At 49.5% G+C, this 19,733-nt stretch overlaps 8 protein-coding genes across 9 annotated transcripts; 4 read left to right on the top strand and 4 right to left on the bottom strand.

The window, feature by feature from the left end:
• Positions 1 to 123: 123 nt before the first annotated feature.
• Positions 124 to 3,132, top strand: TERG_05844 (uncharacterized protein; the record flags this gene model as incomplete). Its single annotated transcript, XM_003233927.1, has 3 exons — positions 124 to 1,174; positions 1,235 to 2,776; positions 2,840 to 3,132. The coding sequence occupies 3 exons, from the start codon at positions 124 to 126 to the stop codon at positions 3,130 to 3,132; spliced, it is 2,886 nt and encodes a 961-aa protein (XP_003233975.1).
• Positions 3,133 to 3,559: 427 nt separating this feature from the next.
• TERG_05843 (uncharacterized protein) lies at positions 3,560 to 5,960 on the top strand (the record flags this gene model as incomplete). Its single annotated transcript, XM_047748508.1, has 4 exons — positions 3,560 to 5,086; positions 5,147 to 5,632; positions 5,696 to 5,839; positions 5,904 to 5,960. 4 exons carry the CDS (start codon positions 3,560 to 3,562, stop codon positions 5,958 to 5,960), a joined length of 2,214 nt encoding a protein of 737 aa, XP_047604491.1.
• Positions 5,961 to 7,058: 1,098 nt separating this feature from the next.
• Positions 7,059 to 8,543, bottom strand: TERG_05842 (uncharacterized protein; the record flags this gene model as incomplete). Of its 2 annotated transcripts, XM_003233925.1 has the most annotated exons (3): positions 7,059 to 7,471; positions 7,552 to 7,952; positions 8,020 to 8,543. In XM_003233925.1, the coding sequence occupies 3 exons, from the start codon at positions 8,541 to 8,543 to the stop codon at positions 7,059 to 7,061; spliced, it is 1,338 nt and encodes a 445-aa protein (XP_003233973.1). The 2 variants fall into 2 exon arrangements, with proteins under 2 accessions (XP_003233973.1, XP_047606705.1); XM_047750041.1 differs by having other exon boundaries at positions 7,271 to 7,952.
• A 1,766-nt stretch (positions 8,544 to 10,309) lies between these two features.
• On the bottom strand, positions 10,310 to 11,314 carry TERG_05841 (AmmeMemoRadiSam system protein B; the record flags this gene model as incomplete). The annotated part of the gene is made up of 1 exon (XM_047748507.1): positions 10,310 to 11,314. One exon carries the CDS (start codon positions 11,312 to 11,314, stop codon positions 10,310 to 10,312), a length of 1,005 nt encoding a protein of 334 aa, XP_047604490.1.
• A 958-nt stretch (positions 11,315 to 12,272) lies between these two features.
• On the top strand, positions 12,273 to 13,074 carry TERG_05840 (uncharacterized protein; the record flags this gene model as incomplete). The annotated part of the gene is made up of 2 exons (XM_003233923.1): positions 12,273 to 12,462; positions 12,533 to 13,074. The coding sequence occupies 2 exons, from the start codon at positions 12,273 to 12,275 to the stop codon at positions 13,072 to 13,074; spliced, it is 732 nt and encodes a 243-aa protein (XP_003233971.1).
• Positions 13,075 to 13,448: 374 nt separating this feature from the next.
• Positions 13,449 to 13,843, bottom strand: TERG_05839 (uncharacterized protein; the record flags this gene model as incomplete). The annotated part of the gene is made up of 2 exons (XM_003233922.1): positions 13,449 to 13,670; positions 13,784 to 13,843. The coding sequence occupies 2 exons, from the start codon at positions 13,841 to 13,843 to the stop codon at positions 13,449 to 13,451; spliced, it is 282 nt and encodes a 93-aa protein (XP_003233970.1).
• A 981-nt stretch (positions 13,844 to 14,824) lies between these two features.
• Positions 14,825 to 16,033, top strand: TERG_05838 (uncharacterized protein; the record flags this gene model as incomplete). The annotated part of the gene is made up of 1 exon (XM_003233921.2): positions 14,825 to 16,033. One exon carries the CDS (start codon positions 14,825 to 14,827, stop codon positions 16,031 to 16,033), a length of 1,209 nt encoding a protein of 402 aa, XP_003233969.2.
• A 202-nt stretch (positions 16,034 to 16,235) lies between these two features.
• On the bottom strand, positions 16,236 to 18,125 carry TERG_05837 (uncharacterized protein). The gene is made up of 2 exons (XM_047748506.1): positions 17,438 to 18,125; positions 16,236 to 17,374 (listed from the first exon to the last, which is right to left on the bottom strand). The coding sequence occupies exons 1-2, from the start codon at positions 17,803 to 17,805 to the stop codon at positions 16,894 to 16,896; spliced, it is 849 nt and encodes a 282-aa protein (XP_047604489.1). The 5' UTR covers positions 17,806 to 18,125; the 3' UTR covers positions 16,236 to 16,893.
• Positions 18,126 to 19,733: the final 1,608 nt, after the last annotated feature.

Raw genomic sequence — 19,733 nt, 5'->3', positions numbered from 1 at the left:
GGATTGCTGCGATAGAAAAGCCTGAAGAGCTGTGTTTTTAATTCCGGCTCCCCTTGCGCTGCGCCCTCCATTATTGCCCGCAGAGCTCACGGATTTCCGACACAGGAAGCAGCTTCAGACACCATGGATATCCACAGATGTCGATTCGTGCCATATAATCCGCAAGCGATCAACGCGCTGGCCTTTTCGCACCCTCCCTCAAATGAGATCCAAGGCAGAGGTTTTCCCACATTAAGACTTGCGATCGGACGAGCGAATGGTGATATCGAGATTTGGAACCCTCTACGTGGTGCCTGGTTTCAAGAATCTATTCTTCGTGGAGGAAAGGACCGCAGCATCGAAGGATTAGCATGGACACTTGACCCAAGCGAAACTATTGAAGGCAAGGAGGTGGCGGGAAAATTGCGACTCTTCAGCATCGGATATTCCAGCGTTGTGACGGAGTGGGATTTGGAATCAGGCCGCCCAGCAAGGCATTCAAGCGGAAATTATGGAGAAATCTGGTGTCTAGCAGTCCAGCCTCAATGGAGGCCACGGCGCAAGAAGTATGGGGATTCTGGCCCTGCTAGAGAAGAGGGATATCTGGGACAACATTTGGCGGTTGGATGTGCAGATGGTACTATCGTGATCCTGTCTACAGAGGATGGAGATCTGAAATACCTGAAAACCATAAGGTCGTCGACTAAGCGTACGAGAGTTCTCAGCATCACTTTTCAGAATCGCCATACCGTTGTTGCTGGGTATGCCGACAGCACAATTCGAGTATTCGATATACGCAATGGCAGCTTGCTACGGACGATCTCTCTCGGCACGGGACACGCAAAACACACCAAGGAGCTGCTTGTCTGGACTGTCAAGTGTCTACCTGATGGCTCCATAATATCTGGGGACTCGGCCGGTGAAGTTCGGATTTACGACGCGAAGAACTACTCTCTGGTTCAAAGATTGCAAGGACATCAGGCGGATGTGTTGGATATCGCTGTTAGTGCAGACGGAGAATCCATTGTTAGTGGTGGTGCAGACCAGCGGACGGTCCTCTATAAATTGAAGCGCCGTGAAAAGCAAATGACAACAAGAAGATGGGCGGAAGTGATGCATCGACGCTATCATACACATGACGTCAAGGCTCTCGCTGCTTTCGAGACTAAGGATATTAGCATAGTTGTGTCGGGAGGTATGTATATCCCAATTATCTAGTAATCTACTAGATCTAGTACTGACATGCTATCTACAGGCCTTGACACGACGCCTGTCGTTCTTCCGCTGAGGGAGCTTGGAAGGGAACATCACCGAAAATTACCAAACCTACCACAGATACCTCAAGTCTCATCATCTGGCGCATCTCGACTCCTAATGAGTTGGTGGGATCGTGAGGTCAACATTTGGCGTGTTGCTGGTTCATTTGGGTCTGATATGGAACAACACAAGCTTGTAGGAAAGATCTTATTCCAGGGCGACGAGCACCTCACATGCGCGGCTCTATCACGGGATGGAACTATACTCGCTGCTGCCACTATATCGGAAGTTAGGTTATTTACTTTAACACCAGATCAAGTGGATGGTTTTCCTAGTCTACGGGTTCACAAGATAGAGCTTCCTTCTCGATTAGCCTCTGATGGTGCTAAGAACATCGCCATATCGCCTGATTGCAAGTGGCTATGTGTACTGCGTCCAAACAACGATATATACATGGCTAAGCTTACAAGAGAATTCGAAACGAATTGGATCCTCGAAGTTCTACCCAGTTCACAAAAATTGACCCGCCTACCAAGACAAACCCGCGTTGATAAGCCTCTTCACGGTACGCTAGGTTCTTATGATAGAACCGTACGCTGTATCACATTCTCAGGTGACAGCCGAATTTTTGCCTGTGGTGACCTCGCTGGGTATGTGGACGTTTGGTTCCTTGATCGCAGGAATGATGCCCCTGCCACGATCAAAGAAACCGAGGATGAAAATGCGGATTCTTCGGACGAGGATTCGGATTCTGACGACGAGGACAGCTTGCCATCTGGAGTGTGGTGGAAACACACGCCTTCTAAAGCTATTCTTCCTCGCCTAAACTCCAGCGTTCTGCTGATGACCTTCCGCCCTACTCTTGAAGCATCCGACACATCGAAGAGTAAACAGGCATCTACCATACCAGTTCCCCATGAATCCGACCTCAGTGCGTCGGATGACAGGTTAATGATATTAACTTCCGAGCATCATTTAACTGAATTTAACGCGCTTAGAGGGAACCTTTCCGACTGGGCAAGAAGAAACCCGAAGGCATGTATGCCCTCTGAATTTACCATCATCAAAGATAGAGCCATGGGCGCCATTTGGGACGTTGCAGGTGGTCGAGATCGCCTCTGGCTGTACGGCCCAGCTTGGCTCTGGATGTTTGATTTATTGCAAGACTATCCTGCCTCAGAGCCACAGCATGCCAGTACCTCAGGGCATATACCTCCACACAAGAGGAAACGTCAAGGCTATGAAGAACATAGCGTCGAAGGGGAGAGGAAGAAAAAGAAGACAAATACTGGCGCTGGAGATAGAGTGGCACTTGCCGATACCGAAGTCGGTTTCGGACCGGCAATTAAGAAAGGCGTGGGAGCAAATGGGACGAATGCCGAATTGGTACCCATTGAGAGCCAAATGAATGACAACTCGCTGCCTGATGATGAGGACGATGATGATGGTGACATCGACGAGCTTGCTCTCGCTAACGAAGCGACACTCGCTTCACTGCGCAGACAGCAGTTCCCTGGAGTTAACGGACAGGCTCTTAATGGTAAGAATGTCCTTTCCGGGGGAGAACATTGCCCTTCCTATACTGATGCTGAGACTGATTTAGGGAACCATCTACCAAATGGAGCGGAGCATGGGAATCAGGTAGCGAAGCTATCCACACCAGAGCCAGAATCAGACCACAATGCAGAATCACACCCTCGCCAATGGTGGTCTATCTTCAAGTATCGAGACATCCTAGGAATTGTGCCTTTGAGCCACAATTCTCAATCCACAGTGGAGAGTGCAGATCTATCGGAAGCAGAAGACGCGAAATCGGTGCCTCTGGAAGTCGTGGTGATAGAGAGGCCGATATGGGACGTTGACCTGCCGGGCAGATATATACGAGACTACGAATAATAAATAGATATTGTGTAGTTACTTGAATAGAAACTTGAACATTTCATCGACAAACGCCTTTAGTATGTATCAAATCGTCAACAACAAACTTAGCGCCAAGATGAGGCACAACCGCTGCAGGAGGCGCATTAACTAGAACCTCGCCCATGCACCGCTTGCATGAATCTCTGTTTCAGACGCGGTGCAGCATGGTCGTTAGTTATTGGGCAATGATGCAAGTATTGCTTCTGCCTGGATGACTACACCGTCTACGTCAGGCGGCAGCATTAACTACGGCGCAGCGGACAGAGGCATCAACATCGCCATATAAACGGTCTTCCCCTCTATTTTCTAGATTTCATCTTGTAACATTCCGTTGTTTACCTACCACCTTCGCCATTTAATCGTGTCTTCGACTGGTTAACTAGTTATCCATCGAATTGTGGCAATGTCCTCTTCTGGGGCGCCGTACTGTATCATCTGCGGTGCATTAATCCATAACCGCACCCGCCGCAATGAATGGCCTGGTCAATACAGAGCCGGTAAGCATGTTTGTTTTCATCATTATATTAATAGTAATGGGACGAATCCTGCTCACGCTATTCGACCAGTTCGAGCTGCTTCATTGAATGAAGAGCCATTCCTGACAGGCGTGGCGAGGTTTGTCCATGGAGAAAGACTGCTACGTGCGCCATCAAACCCCTACGAACGATATGAAAACGACAGGTACATCAATGAGACCAAGTCGGACGAATTTCCGTCGCAGGGGAGAACCTCTGAAGATCATCCATTACCTGGCTTCGTATTCCACGATGCCTGCTGGGAGATCCTAAAGGCGCTCGTTCATCCCCAAGAGATCTCTATACCCCGGCTATATGACCTCTGTCTATCATTTCCTTCACAGGAGTTCGGTCTTCTTACCTGGGGCCACGGGTACGAGAGCAGTAGCTCTGATGCAGAAATAATAACACACCACCGGTCAACGTACCAGCAATCCTTCTTTCTTCGAGATCCCTTTGATATCCCGGAGTTACAGGAGGCACTTGACGAAGCAAAAAAAGAGAGATCCAACGAAAACACTGCTGAACGCAGTATTATCGCCGAGAGGGCTGACTGTGACCAGTTTTACTCGCTACCTTTTGAAATAAGGGAAGATATCCAATGTATGCTCAGCCTGCGTGATGTATTCAGTTTACGGATAGCTTCAAGGTCATTTGGTAGCATGCCACTATCCCAGCATTTCTGGCGATCTCGATTCCTACCATCCTTTGAAAGGGGGTTCATCTTTGAAGCTCTACGTCCTCAGTTAGATAAAACAACATCCGACGCGACTATTCATTACAATTGGAAGGCTCTGTATGAGAAAACAAACCCGAACTTAGAGCATTTCGAAGCTATACGGAACCGAAGGAGAATATGGGAATGCAACAAGTCCCTTGCAGCACTGCTTATTTCACAGCCTCCGTTGGAAGATGGCAGTGCATATTCCATGGAAGAACATAACCATGTCCTCTGGCGGACGGCAGCAGCCAAACCACGAGAACCTCCCCGAACGCAGCCTAGTAGGGGGCGATTTCCTGGCTCTGCTCCACTCCCTCCTCCCAGCATTGTCAAGGAACATGCAATTCGTGTCCCTACGCAGGTATCGCATGTTGGCGTGTCCCTTGTTTGTTTCGGAGGGAATACATATGTTTCCGGCATACGTATCAGCACACCGGACGAAAAGGAAGTTCGGCTGGGCTACATCCGTCCTGATAACGAAGTCATTCTCAACATTAGTCAGAAAGGCGCAGAGTCGAACTCTCATCCTCTCACAGGGTTTGCCATCTGTGCTGATCCCGGCGGTATTCGAGGAATCAGAACAGCCACGGCAGATGGCACTCTATCAAACTGGGCAGGCGATCACCATGACGTGCCCAGCACCCTACGCCTATGTCTAAACGAACGGGTAACACACATCAAAGCGAAATTTGACGTAAGTTATATCTTCCATATAACTGAAATAAATGGAACTAACTTAACTTCTCCATCACAGGCATTCAGACTGATATCCCTCTCTGTCCCGGAAGAGGAGCAAATACATAGCCAGAACCCGCCTTGCTTGTCTCCACGCAAAGCAACGCTCTGGTACCCGCATATACCGTCCGAACATCAATCTCTGCATGAGCTGGATTTTGTATACCAGGATGAGCCTCAACCTTTCCTGCTGAATTATCAACAGCCCCATATACTCCTTATGTTCGGTGGTGAGAAAGGAAATTATCTGCCCTACCTTACTAAGATATCAGTTAGTACGTTGGCGGGTATATTGACCTGGATTGATTTCCATTATGAATGTGAAGGAGCACCTATCATCTGTCTGCCTGTGTACCAGGGTAGAGTAAAGCATGGCAACCAGTCGAAGATACAGTTTAACATTGACGGGCCGGGTGGTGAGAGAGTCACCGGGTTCAGAGTGAAAGATAAGCAGTGGCGGACTCCAAAGAACGAGCCGATCAGTTTTAGTATTGCGACGCTGGAGGTAAAGTATTCGCCTCTGTTTGTATGCCTCAGATGTCTAATCTGGGTCGTTGGTCATGTTTAGGTTACTACGAACCGTGGAAGGTCTTTTACGTTTGATGCCAATGTGCTTCCGAAGATCAGACTGCCTTTGGGACATGGTCAGCAAAAGAAGAAGAAACTTGATATTGAGCCGGGCTCGACTATAACTGGCATATATATCACCCACGTAAGTTGTTTTTCTGATGCAGTGTTCCCTTGACATGATAGTGGTATCTGACCTTTTTATATAGGAGCCTACGAATGGATTGACGGGACTTGGTATTGTTTCTGAGAAGGTATTAATGTAGGTAATAAAGTAAGAGGGAGAGCTATGAAGATGAAGCATTTTCATGTATTGAGCTAGCTATTAAAACAAAGTAAAATAGCGCGGCCAAAAAACAGAGCTAAATAAACTCATATCATAAAGCAGACTCGTCCCAGAAAGAAGGGCGGAATGGAGTAATTGACATGACGAGGTAAGACATGGCAGATAATAAGTGTAATAAATAGAAAAGAAGAAGAAGAAGAAACGACGGAATTTGGTATGCTGGCAATAGGCGTATTAAGAAGCTTGAAAGCTGGGAAAGAGAAAGCCAAATCAAAAGGATGGACTGTGAGTACGCAGGCAAAGCACTTTTCTATTAGAGTAAGGATTGTTTGTGCAGTGGATTATATGTGTATGTATATATGAGGATAAGATAGGCGGGGCGGGTATATGAAGAGGGAGTATATTATTCCGATAGGTGCAATGGCGGGTATAGATTAAGGGAGAGATTTAGTTGATGAACAAAGGAGACGTAGAGTTGTGCTCGGTAGACGAGACTGTATAGAGGTTGGTTCGCTGGCTTGATTAGTTGGGTGGTTAGGTAAATAAATATGCAAGGTGTCAGTTGTCCTTGATTAATATGTTTCCTTTCCCATTTTGTCGCACGTAACGAGAACCAACATGTCCAATAGAGGATAATCCAAGGTAGCAAGCAAACAGGCTTAATACGCGCAAAGTAGGAAGGGGACGGATGCCAGGATATTCACGTCATGCAGAAGAAGATCGGAGTATGAAGAGGTCTGGAGAAGTATAGGAAGAGAAAAAAAAAGGCCCAGAAAGGATGTCTACCGGAGCACCTGAACGCCTTGGTATATATCGTGATGCCGACAAGGAAATGGAAGAGCCAGAAGAGAAGAAACGGATAGAGAGAGGAAAAGGAAAAAAAAAGGAAGAGAGAGGTTGTGTTGGTATCAAGGTGGAAAATGGGTCGGTCAGAAGGGTTTGGGTAGAAAGAAAGAGTCGGCCGTTAAGTCAAGAAAGAGGGTTCGTAGAGGTGGATTGACGTCGTACAACTTGACATCAGGGTTCGTTCGATCATGACGGCGTGAAAAGGGAGTATGAATAGCGGAATGCAGAGCTGTCATCGATGCCTCCTAGACGGATCTGGATTTGGCTGACCCGTCCGTTCAACTCCACTCTGTCCCGTAGTCGTTGCAGCTGCAGAGACAGGAACCTTGACTTCGTCACCGGGAGCCGGCGCCGAGACACCGTTGGGATTCAATCGACTGAGTTCAGTTGCGATGCTCTGGGCGACGTATCCACGAAGCTCACGCTCTTCACGTTCGTCCTCTTTTACCAATCGTCTTCGTTCTTCCTTGGAAAGGTTCTCACGACGCATTCGTCTGATCTCGTGGATGACCCAGAGTAATACCTCGTCGGGAGCACGAGAACGGTCGAGACCATGTTTCGCAGGGTTTCGTACGTAGCGACGGGTGACATCCGTGGCTCCATCGATGGAGAAGGCGATACAGTAGGCCATTCTTCGGTTCCAGCCTGGGAGCATGTTAGTCGCACGGACGGAAAAGAAGAAAGCGAAAGTGAAATAGAATGAGAGGGGGAGAATGGATGCTTACCTTCTGTGTAGAGACGGGGGTTGTCCCAAGCCTCCTCGCAGGCGTCGACGTGAATCCATCTTTTCTGATGCTCAGAGTAAACTTCAGTCCATACATGGTCTTCTGAGTTCCAGACCCAACGTACGCGGCCACCGACGGCTCTGCACAGCATGCTAAAGCAATTGGCCCACTCGCCTACTCTGCCGCGTCTGGACTGCAGCAGAGTCCATACGTCAGAGTATCGAGGGAATCGCTCAGGGCTGGCGCAGGAGGGCTCCGAGCAGATATAGAGTTCGACTCTGGTGGCTCCCCGGGCAGTTTCGTCTGGAGTTGGAGGTGTCATGCCCTGAAGAAGGGTTGGTCTGAGGCATCTCGAGCAAGGGGGATTATTGATGAACTGGAAGAATGAGCGTTTGAACCATCTACCACGGCCAGTTAGTATCATATTAGAGAGAGAGAGGGAGAGGGAAGAAACAAAAGGGTCCATACCTGAGGAGAGCCTTGATGACGCAGTCCTGGTAGCCCCAGGTTGGTTTCACGTTTTCACCCATGCTTGCCGCCTCTGCCTGCAGAATCTGACACTCTTCCTCTGCCTCTGCGTAGAGACGGTCGAGAGGAACGTGGGAGAGCGCCTCGTCCAGCAGGCCTGGGTTCTCATATTTCATAGGTGTTACGGAAAGGACGTGGAGGAGGTTGCGAAACTTGAGGGAGGCGGAATCCTGCGGCGGCGTCGGAAAGATAGGAAAACTACGAATAGACGAGTACGATGGCGGCTGCGAAGGCAATGGCCGGCCATGGGCGTGCTGGCTGTGATGGTGAGGATGATGTGGTGATGCTGGCGTTGGCGTTGTTGGCGTTGACGATGAAGGCATGGGCGAGGAGGTGCGTGATCTGGATCGTCCCTGGAGAGTGTTCAACCTTCTTGTCCGCAGCAACTGTTCGAACTGGCGAGCGAGCTCAGAGGCGTCAACGGCAGGGCCTGAGCCTGCCGGCCGTCGAGATCTGTCTGTCATTTTGGCGATGGGGCGATGGTCTGGCTGTTCACCCGTAGGCTGGAGATGGGAGAGATGAGAAAATGAGGGCTGGCAGTCAATCGGGATGACTGTCAGCGCCCACCGCAGGCCAGTCGGACCGTCTTCAGTCGGGCGAAGGCTTTCAGTCTTTTGTCTTATTTGACGCTGCAGTCGGTCTCGTCGAAGGCCGTCGAAACGAGTGTGGTGATTGATGCTGGCGAGAGGTGAGGGAGAGAGGGAGATGGGAGGAGAATCGAGGGCTGTTCGTTCGTTTTCTGGAGTCGCTGTGCCGTCCCGTCCAGGAAGAAGGCAGACGAAAGATATGTTTAGATGATGCGCAGCAAGCACAGCCCTTGGCCCTTGATTGCGGTTCCACGCTAACCCTAATCGTCGACCCTTTCGTTCTAGGAGTCCTTCGTCGGCGAACAGCTTTCCTGCTTAACGCTGCACTCTTTCTATCGAGTTCCTGTTGCCAGCTGGCAGTTATAATAACGAGAGAGATACCGGCGAAGTTGAAGTTGAAGTTGAAGTTTGAAGTTTGAAGTTCGAAGTCGAAAGTCGAAGGTCGAAAAAGGGAAAAGCGGCGTGAGGTGGCAGAAACCAACCTTCGCCAGTAAAGTAATGGGCGTATGCGGATTACCAAGTTACAGGCCTCGTAATGCTGTTTAGAGTGGGTACCTGACGGTACACGCGGTACCGCCAATACGCAGACGGTGACGAGGCCCCTGGGTGCGCTAGTCCGCTTTGGGACGTCAGCGTCGTCAGCCTCTTTTGCTTATGTAAGACCTGAAGAGGAAGAAAACTCTTTGCTCCAAAGTCTTCTTGTATCTGCAGTCTCTGTCTCCTCCCTTTTATACACGGACGTATCTTCTGCCTTCGTCCGTCTTCCTCTTCCTTCTGCCTCGTCCTTCGTCTTCGTCTTCGTCCTCGTCTTCATCCTCGTCTTCATCCTCGTCTTCATCCTCGTCTTCATCCTCGTCCGCGTCCTCGTCATCGTCGCCGTCGTCGTCGTGGGCCTCCTCGTTCGCTTCTGCGGCCTTTGTCTAGATCGTCAACCCAACAACGACGATCGCCAAGACCTCGGATGAAGCTTACGCGGCGTGAACAAATGACCCATGTCTTGGCGCCGCCTAGCCTCCTTGGGCCATTGCAGACGCCTGCTGACTCAGCACTGCGTCGTGTTAAAAGAAGCGAAGGCGCTGCAGGCATAAAGTAAGCAAAGCATGGAAAAAGGCAAAAAAGCCGGGCTTTTTTTTCTTCTCTTAGCCGCGTGTTTTATCCTCCTCCTGCCCTGCGACGACGCCTGCGACGACACAAGCCTGCTCCGTACGGAGTCCCGCCTCCTGCTGTGCGATTAACGACATCATGCCCACCGTAGCCCACCCTTAGCCCACCGCTATTATTGCTGCCTAACTCTCTTATAATATAGGATGCTGACCGACTCGCAGCAAACCTCCAGTAGACAACCGGCGTTGCGGAGACTTGACTAGCTATGTAAGTAGGGCGAGCTATGGGCTCTCTCCACGCGCGTCACCGACTTGTCAGGATCGGCGTCCCTCTCGGAGCTAGCTACGGCGGATAGACGATTGCTGGGCAAGGTTAACTACAGTACTGGCAAGCGATCGATCAGATCAGCGGTCTCTCCCTTGCAAAGTACTAGTTTTATACTCTCGTAGATCGATCGTGGGAAGAGGGAAACTTGAAAAATGTGGATAAAGAGTATAATATTGGGTGTCGGGAAGAGGTCTATCAAACTTCTTCGACTGCTACAGCACGGCAAACGCAGATACATAGCTCACTGAGCTGTCATGGACCGAGAAGCAGTCAGAGCTCCGTTCGTACCTTATGAAGTAAAACTTGCCCTTCTTCACTCCATCCTGCGTCATTGCTGCTCCCATGGTTGTTTCTGCCTGATGCTGTAATCCCTCGATCCCCGCCATCACCACGCCAATCGGATGACGCCCGCATACAGTGTTTCCTGTCCGCCGTAATGCTTCCTGAAATACGTCCGTATTGCCACTGGCTATTGCAGACATGCATGCCATGTCACACGCGGAGACGCTCTCGTGGATTGCCCACATATATTTTTCCTTGTTGTAAGACTTATCGTTCTCTCTCAGCATCCGCCCTGACGATGCTGCACGCACTTCTTCCGCCGCCTTTTCTGCTGTTAGCATGTCCGACGGAACCGGCAGAGAGGGGTACGTAAGTGGCAGCTTGTAGGTTGTTGGGCCAGGCGCCTGCACGTAGTACGTATATGCGAACCTCGTGCCCCAGTGACAAAAGTCAGACGAGATCACAAACGCGTTCTCTTCGTCAGCAAGGTAAGGGCGAAGGATCGAGCCAAACACTCGTTCGTTTGCCGCAGAGGTGCTGCCTACCATCATCGGCACTAGCGGGGGGTAGGCTGACGTCGGCATTGAGGGATATAAGCGCTGCAGAAGGCGGTGGATGTACGGTAGATGGAGCTCCATGCTGTGTTCCTGTTCGTCGACAGATCGAGACATTCTAGAAAAGGGCTTGTCCGCTAAGGAAGCCTCCTGCTCGATTTTAGCAAGCACATCGGTGTCGAGAGGCAGCGGCATAGGCGAAAGCGGTGTCAGGTATTCGGTCAACTGGGGCACCGCGATGGTTGTAAGATGGAGGTGGTGGGATGGGCCGATCAGGAAGATCCGCTTTCTGGCTCCAGCTATTAGTCCTTTTTTTCCTCTTACTCCATATGTATTTCGTCTTATCTCAGTGAAGCTTACGCCTTGGATAGGTCGAGACATTTGTACGCAAAGGCCGCGCAAGGGCCGGAGTAGGCGTATCCTGCATGTCTACGAGACAGTCAACTGGTTGGCACTATGCATCTAAAGCCTGTATCTTGTTGTTGTCAATGTACTCACGGAGCTATAATCACTCTTGCTCCCGGCACTGGTAGCTTGCCCAGCCCCTCGAGCTTGCCAGGCACAAGGTCCAGCCACTGATCGAGCTGTGCTTCCAGGGTTGGCCCGTGGTCGGAGTACCAGGAACCGGCGTGAGTATGGCGGCGGATAGACATCGTGTCTTGCACAGCTACTCTGTATTTCGTCTCTGTGTCTCTGCTCTGTTTGCGTTGACGATCTTCAGAAGTGAGAAAGAGACGTCCAAGCAAGGTGAAACTCTGTTTTTGGATAGTTGCGGGGGAGGGGCTCTTTACTCTTTCGGCATCCCGGCTTGGCATCGACTAACTAATCGGCATCCCGAAATTCTATTATCTAATCAGAAAGCAATTTAAACAAAACTGATATCGATAGCAGTAGATTGTTAATATAACATCGAGAACACCCGTTATGGGTTTACTTCTGAATAGCGATGTCATAGATATGGTCTTCACTGTGACACTTTGTATTACTATGCGTGAATCATTTACCCTGTCTTGACACTCGCGCGAGACCGCGTAGAAGGCCATTAAACCCGTTCCAGACTAGCGGTATCAGCCTGACACACGTAATCATCAGCCAACCAATAAACATCGATTATCCTGGTCTTGGCATCCCTGAGGCTGTAAAATACGCCTCTTTCACTGCCATGCGAAACGCGACCAAAACCAACCTCGTTCTTCCTTCAGGCGCATCCAAGTTTCCAACCTCCACCTCATCTCAAAACTCACTCTTTAGGTAGTAAACTATTCCGGCATCTTCATCTCATCTGGCCTCATACAGCACCTGCTAGGAGACCGCAATAATATAGTGAACACATTCGACAATGAAGCGCAAAGCCTCCCTCTCAACGATTCTCTCTCCCCGATCCTCAACATCCTTCTACGACCGCACCGTCTCCCCCATCCCATGCTCAATCGGTGATGCTATGGTTATAGACGACACACCTCAGCACCTTCACAGCCGGACGAGGAAGCGATTCAGAAACGACCGTCCAGACGAACAGGCTGTCTACGGTATGCCATGTCGTCACTGCACATCATCACCTCGCTCACCTGTCATCTCCGTTAACTGTTAACCTCTCAGACAACACATTACGATGGCTTTTCTCCGCCCAGAGACAAGCAGAGAACCACGGACTCTACCCGGAACCCATCACTAGTATCGATGACAGCCTCGAAAGTCTTGAAGAGGACTCTTCCTTCCAAGAAGACTCTACAACTTCGCTACCAAAACCGGACCCGTCGCAAAAGACGCTGCATCATTTCTTCCGTCATGCGTCTGCGCCTGCTCGCGTGTCCCTGGCAGAAGCCAACGGTAACAAGGCCGCAACAAGTAACAACACAGATACAAACCCCTCGCTCTCAACATCTACTCATATCATGTCGTCGCAAGTGCCCAGCTCTTCCTCCACCTCGGTCGGTGACACCTCGTTACCCTCAGCTACCTCTGGTGCTGGCCCTGGTAATGGAACCGATACGGTTGAATGCGAAGACATCGATATGGACAGAGATACTCATACATTCACAGCTAGTGCTACGGCCTTGACTCCGGCATTCCAGCAGAGGGCGTGGATGGATGGCAAAGACCTCACTCAGCCTTCAAGTTGCTACTATCTTCTCAGCTAGTAGACTACTTCCGGAATCATCGGCGTCTTTTTGTTGTTTATTTTTTTCCCACTTTTTACCTTTTTGGAAAAGCTGGTGTTTGGCATATTATCACCAGGGCTGCTCTTAATTGTTTGCTGCTTGTCTTCTTCTTTCATCATAGCTAAGCTGGGGTTCCTGATGGACGGCTGGAGTTTCGTGTGAGGGTCATAACTGCTGTGCTGGTCTATGAACTGTATAATACTCATCAATTTTCCTTTCAGTCAACCATGCTGCCGGGATAAAAATATTAAGACATCTTCTGCTACCCACAAAACAAAGAGCATCTGCAATCCCTACAGCTTAACTGTCCTTTTATCTCTGACGTCGTAAAAGCCTTGGACAGAGGCAACTGCTTAGTCATCCCCACCCCCAGGAAAATCGGCCTTTGCAACCGCCAAACCGATGAAGGCAAAAGCTGCGCCCGCCTCAGGAGTTTCAGGATCGTCCTTCGCTGCATAGGTAAATATCACAGGTTCTACTGCGAGCAAGTCTCCTGGGGACTTCTTCTTCTCCTCCCCTTTCCCCATCTGCCGGACCGAGCGTCGATAAACCCCGATCTCGCATCCGCTTTTAAGCTGTGTTTTTATACCTAACGACCCACACGGAGGCTTAAGTTAGCTAAAGGGGGAGAAAGACGAGACATTCAACAGCCAGCAGACAGACGGAACCGCATCTCTCCTTTGCTTACCTTCTTCCTATCCTCGTTTAACGGGCAGACGATTCGCCTGGTCTCGTCGGTCTCGGCCATTGCTCTACCGTAGCCGAGCACCCAGTATCATGACCTACTTCGCACCGCAAACCAGCTGAGAACAACATCCCTACACAGCCCCCCGACAATGGTTGGTTCAAGCTTTGAGAAGTCCGTCAAGGGCGCGACCAAGTCGAAGGTATGCAGTATCTTGTCTGTTTCTCGATAGAGGCGTCTGGTTCTAACGTTTTTTTTTGTGGGAAAACAGAATGCTGCCCCGAAATCAAAATACATCGAACACATCCTCACAGCCACCTACAGCGATGCAGGGACGGCCGAGATCTTTCGCACACTCCAGATCCGACTGCGCGAGTCGGCGTGGACAGTCGTTTTCAAAGCGCTTATAGTGATACACATGATGGTACGCGAGGGCGCACCGGGAGCTGCACTCGCCTATCTCTCTCAATACCCTCGAAAATTCGCGATAACAAGCATCTCGGACGGTGTGTACAATATTCCCTCGCCGAAGTATATAAATAATGGCCGTATAAATAGACAAGAGGACTTGTTCTTTGCTGATCTCGTATGGCTATAATAGCACAATTCCAGGGAGCGAACATATGGAGATACTCGGAGTATCTAATTGCGCGGTCTCTGGCCTTCTCAGAGACAAAGACGGATTATGTTCGCAACGGACAAGGCAGACTGAAGACATTAACTGTCTCAAAGGGTCTATTGCGAGAAACAGAGATTGTTCAAAAGCAAATCAAGGCTCTTTTGAAATGTGATGTGCGCATATATCATCTTGCGTTTGTTTATCGGGGACTGCCTTTACTAATCTATTTCTTTGACTTAGCTCCTGAGTGATGAGCCTGATAACGAAATCACTTTAACTGGTTTCCGGCTGGTGACGCTTGATCTGTTGACGCTTTACTCTGTTATGAATGAGGGTGTCATCAATGTCTTGGGTTAGTGGCTCTCTGCCCCTTTTGGCGTGTATACACAACTTCTAACATATCTTGGCTAGAGCACTACTTCGAGATGTCTCGGACAGACAGCGAACGAGCGTTGCATTTGTACAAAGTTTTTAGCGCCCTGACGGATGATGTTGTTGCATTTTTACGAGTTGCCAGACAGTACGAACATGCTACTCGACTTGAGATACCCAATTTAAAGCATGCATCTACGGATTTGGCGAAGTTGCTAGAAGATGACTTGCATGACCCCGATTTTGCGATCCGCCGGAAGGAATACCGTGAACAGAAGTTTGGAAAATCCAAAGGTGAAAGTAGCTCAGCATCAAAAGCTGCAAAAGCACAACCCTCGTCCAAGGCGAACGATAGTGTGGCATCTAAAGACGTACCAAACTCTGGTACTAAAGCTCCAGCTGCGGATCTAATCGACTTCTTTGGGTCTATTGAGGAAAATCAGCCACCAGCAAATCAACAGCTACCACCACAACAACCACAGCAGCAGAATATGCCAATGCAATTCCAGCAAACAGGTTTCCAGCAGCAGCCGGTACCAGCGGAGTTCCTACAGAATCAAACGGGATTTGCTCCTAACCCAATGGGACAAAATATAAACCCGTTCGGCCAGTACGATACACAAATGCAGCAACAGCCACAGCAACAGCCTCCAGCGGCCCAGCCATTACAAGCTTCTCACACAGGCGCGGGGTTCGGAGGTTACACCCCACAGCCTTTCCAGAGTCCAAGTCCACTTTCTGCTATTCCACAGAACGGGGCTGTTCCCTTCCAGCGACCCATGACAGCGGGTGCCACACCACGAGCCAACAACCCTTTCCGACAGTCTATGCTTCCCACCGCAGACAACTTGTCATCCCCCCAATTACAGTCTCCTTCAACATTGGCCATGAAGCGGCAATCTACCAACCCGTTTGCGAAACAACCTCCTGCTATCCCTCCACAATACCAAATTCCCAACCCCAACCAATACCCCATGCCGTCATCGTCTCCACCCCCTTCACAACAACAGCCTCAGCCCCTTCAGCCTCAGCGAACAGGAACAAACCCGTTTGCGCGGCCTCAGCCACAGCAGAGCCAGGAAGCACTGCCGGCCCAACGTCTACAGCCAAACCCAACTGGCAGTACAAACCCTTTCCGCCAAAGCGCTTTCATAAACCAAGCCACGGGTCAAGGATGGCAGAACGTTCCGCAGGGGACAATGGGCGGACTAGAGAAGCTAGAAACCATCCCTGTCTTCCCTCGGCCAGGTCAAATGGCATAGCAGAGATTCTGAACGTTTGTAACATTTCCCCTTTTCTCAGCCTTTTGTTTTTACCTTCTACTCTTCCATTCTATTATCTTCACGCAAACTCCATGCTCTGGCTTTTTTATTTTTTTTTTTTACCTTTTCTTTATTTATTTTGGGATCCCCCCCCTCTTCCCCGAGCGTGCATCTACATGGGAGCTACAGTTTAAAAAAAAAAAAAAACTGAGGGCGGAAAACAAAGTCATGTCCTGGAGACCGGCAAACAACCTCAGACGTTGTTTTTTTTCTCTACTTTCCCTATGGCCATTGATATCATATCTTACTTCTATTCTACTTGACAGCTTTCACGTTCTCGCCTGCAGGTCTATAGATGTTTATCTGCTTCCATGAGCTCTCAATATCAGAATAGCATTATTAACTTCCAGCATTTTTTCCCCCTTTAGCCTAATCGCTATCCATATGGCCTCCACCATCTAAGATACGACTTAGCGGAGAGTTTTCCTCAGTAAAAACACGGATAAATCAAGAGACGTGCTGGTTAATGGTCAGATTTCTTGTGTCTTGTGATGTCAATATTTTTAGGCCCGCCAAGTAACTAAGTTAGCTTGTAGCGGTTTAGCAAAGGTTGAACCTCAGCATAAAGTGTTAATTGTTTAATTTAACGTCAAACCAGTGCTATTCAATGCAACAACTTCAATTTATCGAAAGAGGGTGAAAAAAGAGGCACACCATCATCGTCGCAATTAATTATTATTTTAGAGAAAGAATGCGGCAATTTATCCAGATTCCATGTCAAAAGGCCAGAAGATTAAACCACCTCGCGCTCAGTCTTGACTCGCTGGTTACCCATCCATGGCAGACGTCCAAGCGGGAACTTAATGAAGCTGTTGTTTGGGTCTGCCATTCCAGAGAGGGCACAGTACCAGGCGAGTAGAGCAGCCAGGATACCAAAGAAGCCGCCGGCCTTGATGAGAGGTATATAGATCTTTCCGGGGGCGGATTCGATAAGGTGGCCAACTCCAAGGAACAAGAACGCGAGATCGAGAGTGAAGAAAAGGAGGACGAAGGCGATGTTGGTCTTGAAGGTGCAGACAAGGCAGAGAGTGGTGAAAATCCACCAGGACTAGATCGAATATCGCATTAGCAACGGAGTTGACGTGACCGTGGGGGACAAAGGAGCAATATACCATGAGCCAGAAGCCAGTTACGTTGTTTACACCAGTTATACCGTTTGCTTCCTTGACATTTTCAATGATCTTGAAGCCGCCAGGAGTGAAGATAATGCCATACGAGATCCAGAATCCACCGTATGAGGAGAGAGCAGTGGCTCCAAAGGTGTTTCCAACGGCCATTTCCCTATTTTACGGTCAGCACTAAAGCAAAACCAGAGAGTGGAACAAGAAGATGGTCACAACTTACCACATGCCAGCAAGAAGCTGTACCAATCCACCGTACCCAAAAGCTGAAGCAACGACCAGATGAGGCGCGGTGACACCGCGAGCTTGCATGTTGATCAGACTGAGTACCATAGTAGTGAGGGCGAAAGCAGACAGTCCCAAGGGCCCAGGGTTTGCGAAGGACTTGCTGGGTGCTGCTGCTGGCGCTGGCGCTGGCGAAGGCTGGAATTTCCCAAACGCAGCTACGCTGGTGTTTCCGTTGGCTAGAGGACCGTATCCATAACGAGCTGCTGCCTCTGCGACTTCTCGCTCTTCGACAGACATGCCTTTGAGAGAGCTCTCATGGGTCGCGGTTCTACCCGCCGTGTCCTTCTCGATATCGGAACTCATAGTGTCAGGCAGCTAAGTCACGATTCCTATATGGATGGTCAGCATCCAGGATATACGTCTTCTATTCAAATTTGCTGGTTCCATCTTGACCAGAACATACCTTTTTGCCGGGTAAAGCAGAAAGCAGGTAACAAGACGTGCGACCAGAGCTGCGAAGGAAGGAAGGAAACAAGAGGAGAGGAAGGATGAACGCAAACAGCGGGGAAACAACGGTAATTAATAACTATTTAAAGGGACATGCACCGCATTTACAGCTGGTTCTTTGGCGGGTGAACCAGGGCTTCCGTATGGATGTGTACCCCCGACTCCCAAACACACCGCGAGCTTCAGCGAGCGGGCTAGATACTACTACTGCCTTTCACGCATGATATTTTACTCTCTAGCGAACATGCCCATGTCGATCTTCACCAGCTCCACCCGAAGAAAAGATTCCTTGCATGGGGGTTTGAATCTAAGAATGAAGAGAGGCATCCTCCCTGTATCGTAAATAGTACATCGACCCGTCCAATTCCCACGCAGAGAGCGAGAGGGTCGACATGTACTCTGTACGAAGTGCATACACAATACCGGCACTTCCTAGTAACCGTTCTCCGTGCTTTAGGGTCTGTTCTCGCTCGCGGATCATCATTCTGGGTGTGATTTGGAGCTTGACAAAGTGTCTGCTCACAGCCCATAGGTGCACAGAGGTCGTACGGGGTGACATACAAGGGCTTGTTTCTAACCCGGTCGGCAAACTCACAAGTTTGATACATGGGAGGACAAGGAGGCAGCGGGACGGCCGGGGGGGTTGCCTCCTCCCTTGGGTCGTACCTCTGCCCATTTTTTTCGACTCTCAGCCCGTTGTCTGAGCGATATCGATCTCTTCTGGTTTCCACCGGGTTCGGCGCAGTGATGGTGAAACTTCCCTCAGCAGCCTCAACGCCATCATATCTTCTTTGTGAAAAGGACTGTCAGGATTCTGCTCATTTGCTCATGGCTTGCTATGTGTAATTCATGGAACACTTGCTTCGTACAGAGACCGATCTCCAGCTTGTCTGGGGAATCTGGCTTTGGGGGATCAAGCAAGCGGACGTGGATCCCCGACCCAACCATTCATTATTAAACTAGACGGGCTAAATTCATCCGAGGCAAGCAAGATGGAGGCTGGAACGGACATCCACATGCACAAAAGTAGCTATCGGGGTGTCGCCCGTATCAACTGCTGTCCACTACGGAGCACTCTGTACAGCGAAGCGGAAAAGGGGTAAAAACTAAGATAAAAAAAAAAAAAAAACTCGACATGATCCTTAACTGTCGACTCTAGTTTTCGGAAAGGCCAAAAATATGTTGACTAAATAAGCTCGCTTTCCCCTGTTTGAGCGATGGAGAACTGGCAAGCCAGGTCCGGATGTTTGACTGAAAAAAATATCAGAGGGAGCAGAGCTTGAGGATGCAGTGCAACACATATTCGCATGAGGATGATGTGACCTCGTATTTTATATCGAATGGAAACTTTCGCGTGCATGCACTGGCGTCGCTGGATGAAATATATTTTAAATGATGCGACGGGGGTGGAAGGCTTCGAAGGATTTGGCTCTCGATCCGACTTGCTGGAGCCCATCTGTGAAGAAAAGTGAAAAAAGGAAGCCTGCATCGGTTAAGTGACTCGGACAAGCATCTCCCCCGTTGCTCTTCACTCTAAATCTATTTAGGTTTACTATCAGCTAAGCCTGTGGCTTGAAGATACAATTTCCTACATATAAATCGGTTTCACCATTCCATGGCTTCTTGGTGGTGGATTGGGTGGCGGATATCACTCGCCTCCACAGGGACAGACAGACGAGGATCAAGAGCTGCTTCGATTTAGCGGTGGCCTTGTTTTGTTTGGCGAGCTCTCGACCGTATAAAATGGAGTTGTCAGATGGGAAATTTGGGAACAAACTGATGAA

This window comes from Trichophyton rubrum, assembly GCF_000151425.1.
Source record: "Trichophyton rubrum CBS 118892 genomic scaffold supercont2.6, whole genome shotgun sequence".
In the NCBI taxonomy this organism is placed as follows: Eukaryota; Fungi; Ascomycota; class Eurotiomycetes; order Onygenales; family Arthrodermataceae; genus Trichophyton; species Trichophyton rubrum.
This window is presented reverse-complemented; position numbering and strand designations above follow the sequence as displayed.

Excerpts from the sequence above, each read along its gene's own strand:
- TERG_05837 (XM_047748506.1), bottom strand. The coding sequence starts at position 17,805 with ATGAGTTCCGATATCGAGAAGGACACGGCGGGTAGAACCGCGACCCAT. Across the intron at positions 17,375-17,437 it reads CAGCTTCTTGCTGGCATGTG|GGAAATGGCCGTTGGAAACA; the intron begins GTAAGTTGTGAC and ends ACCGTAAAATAG.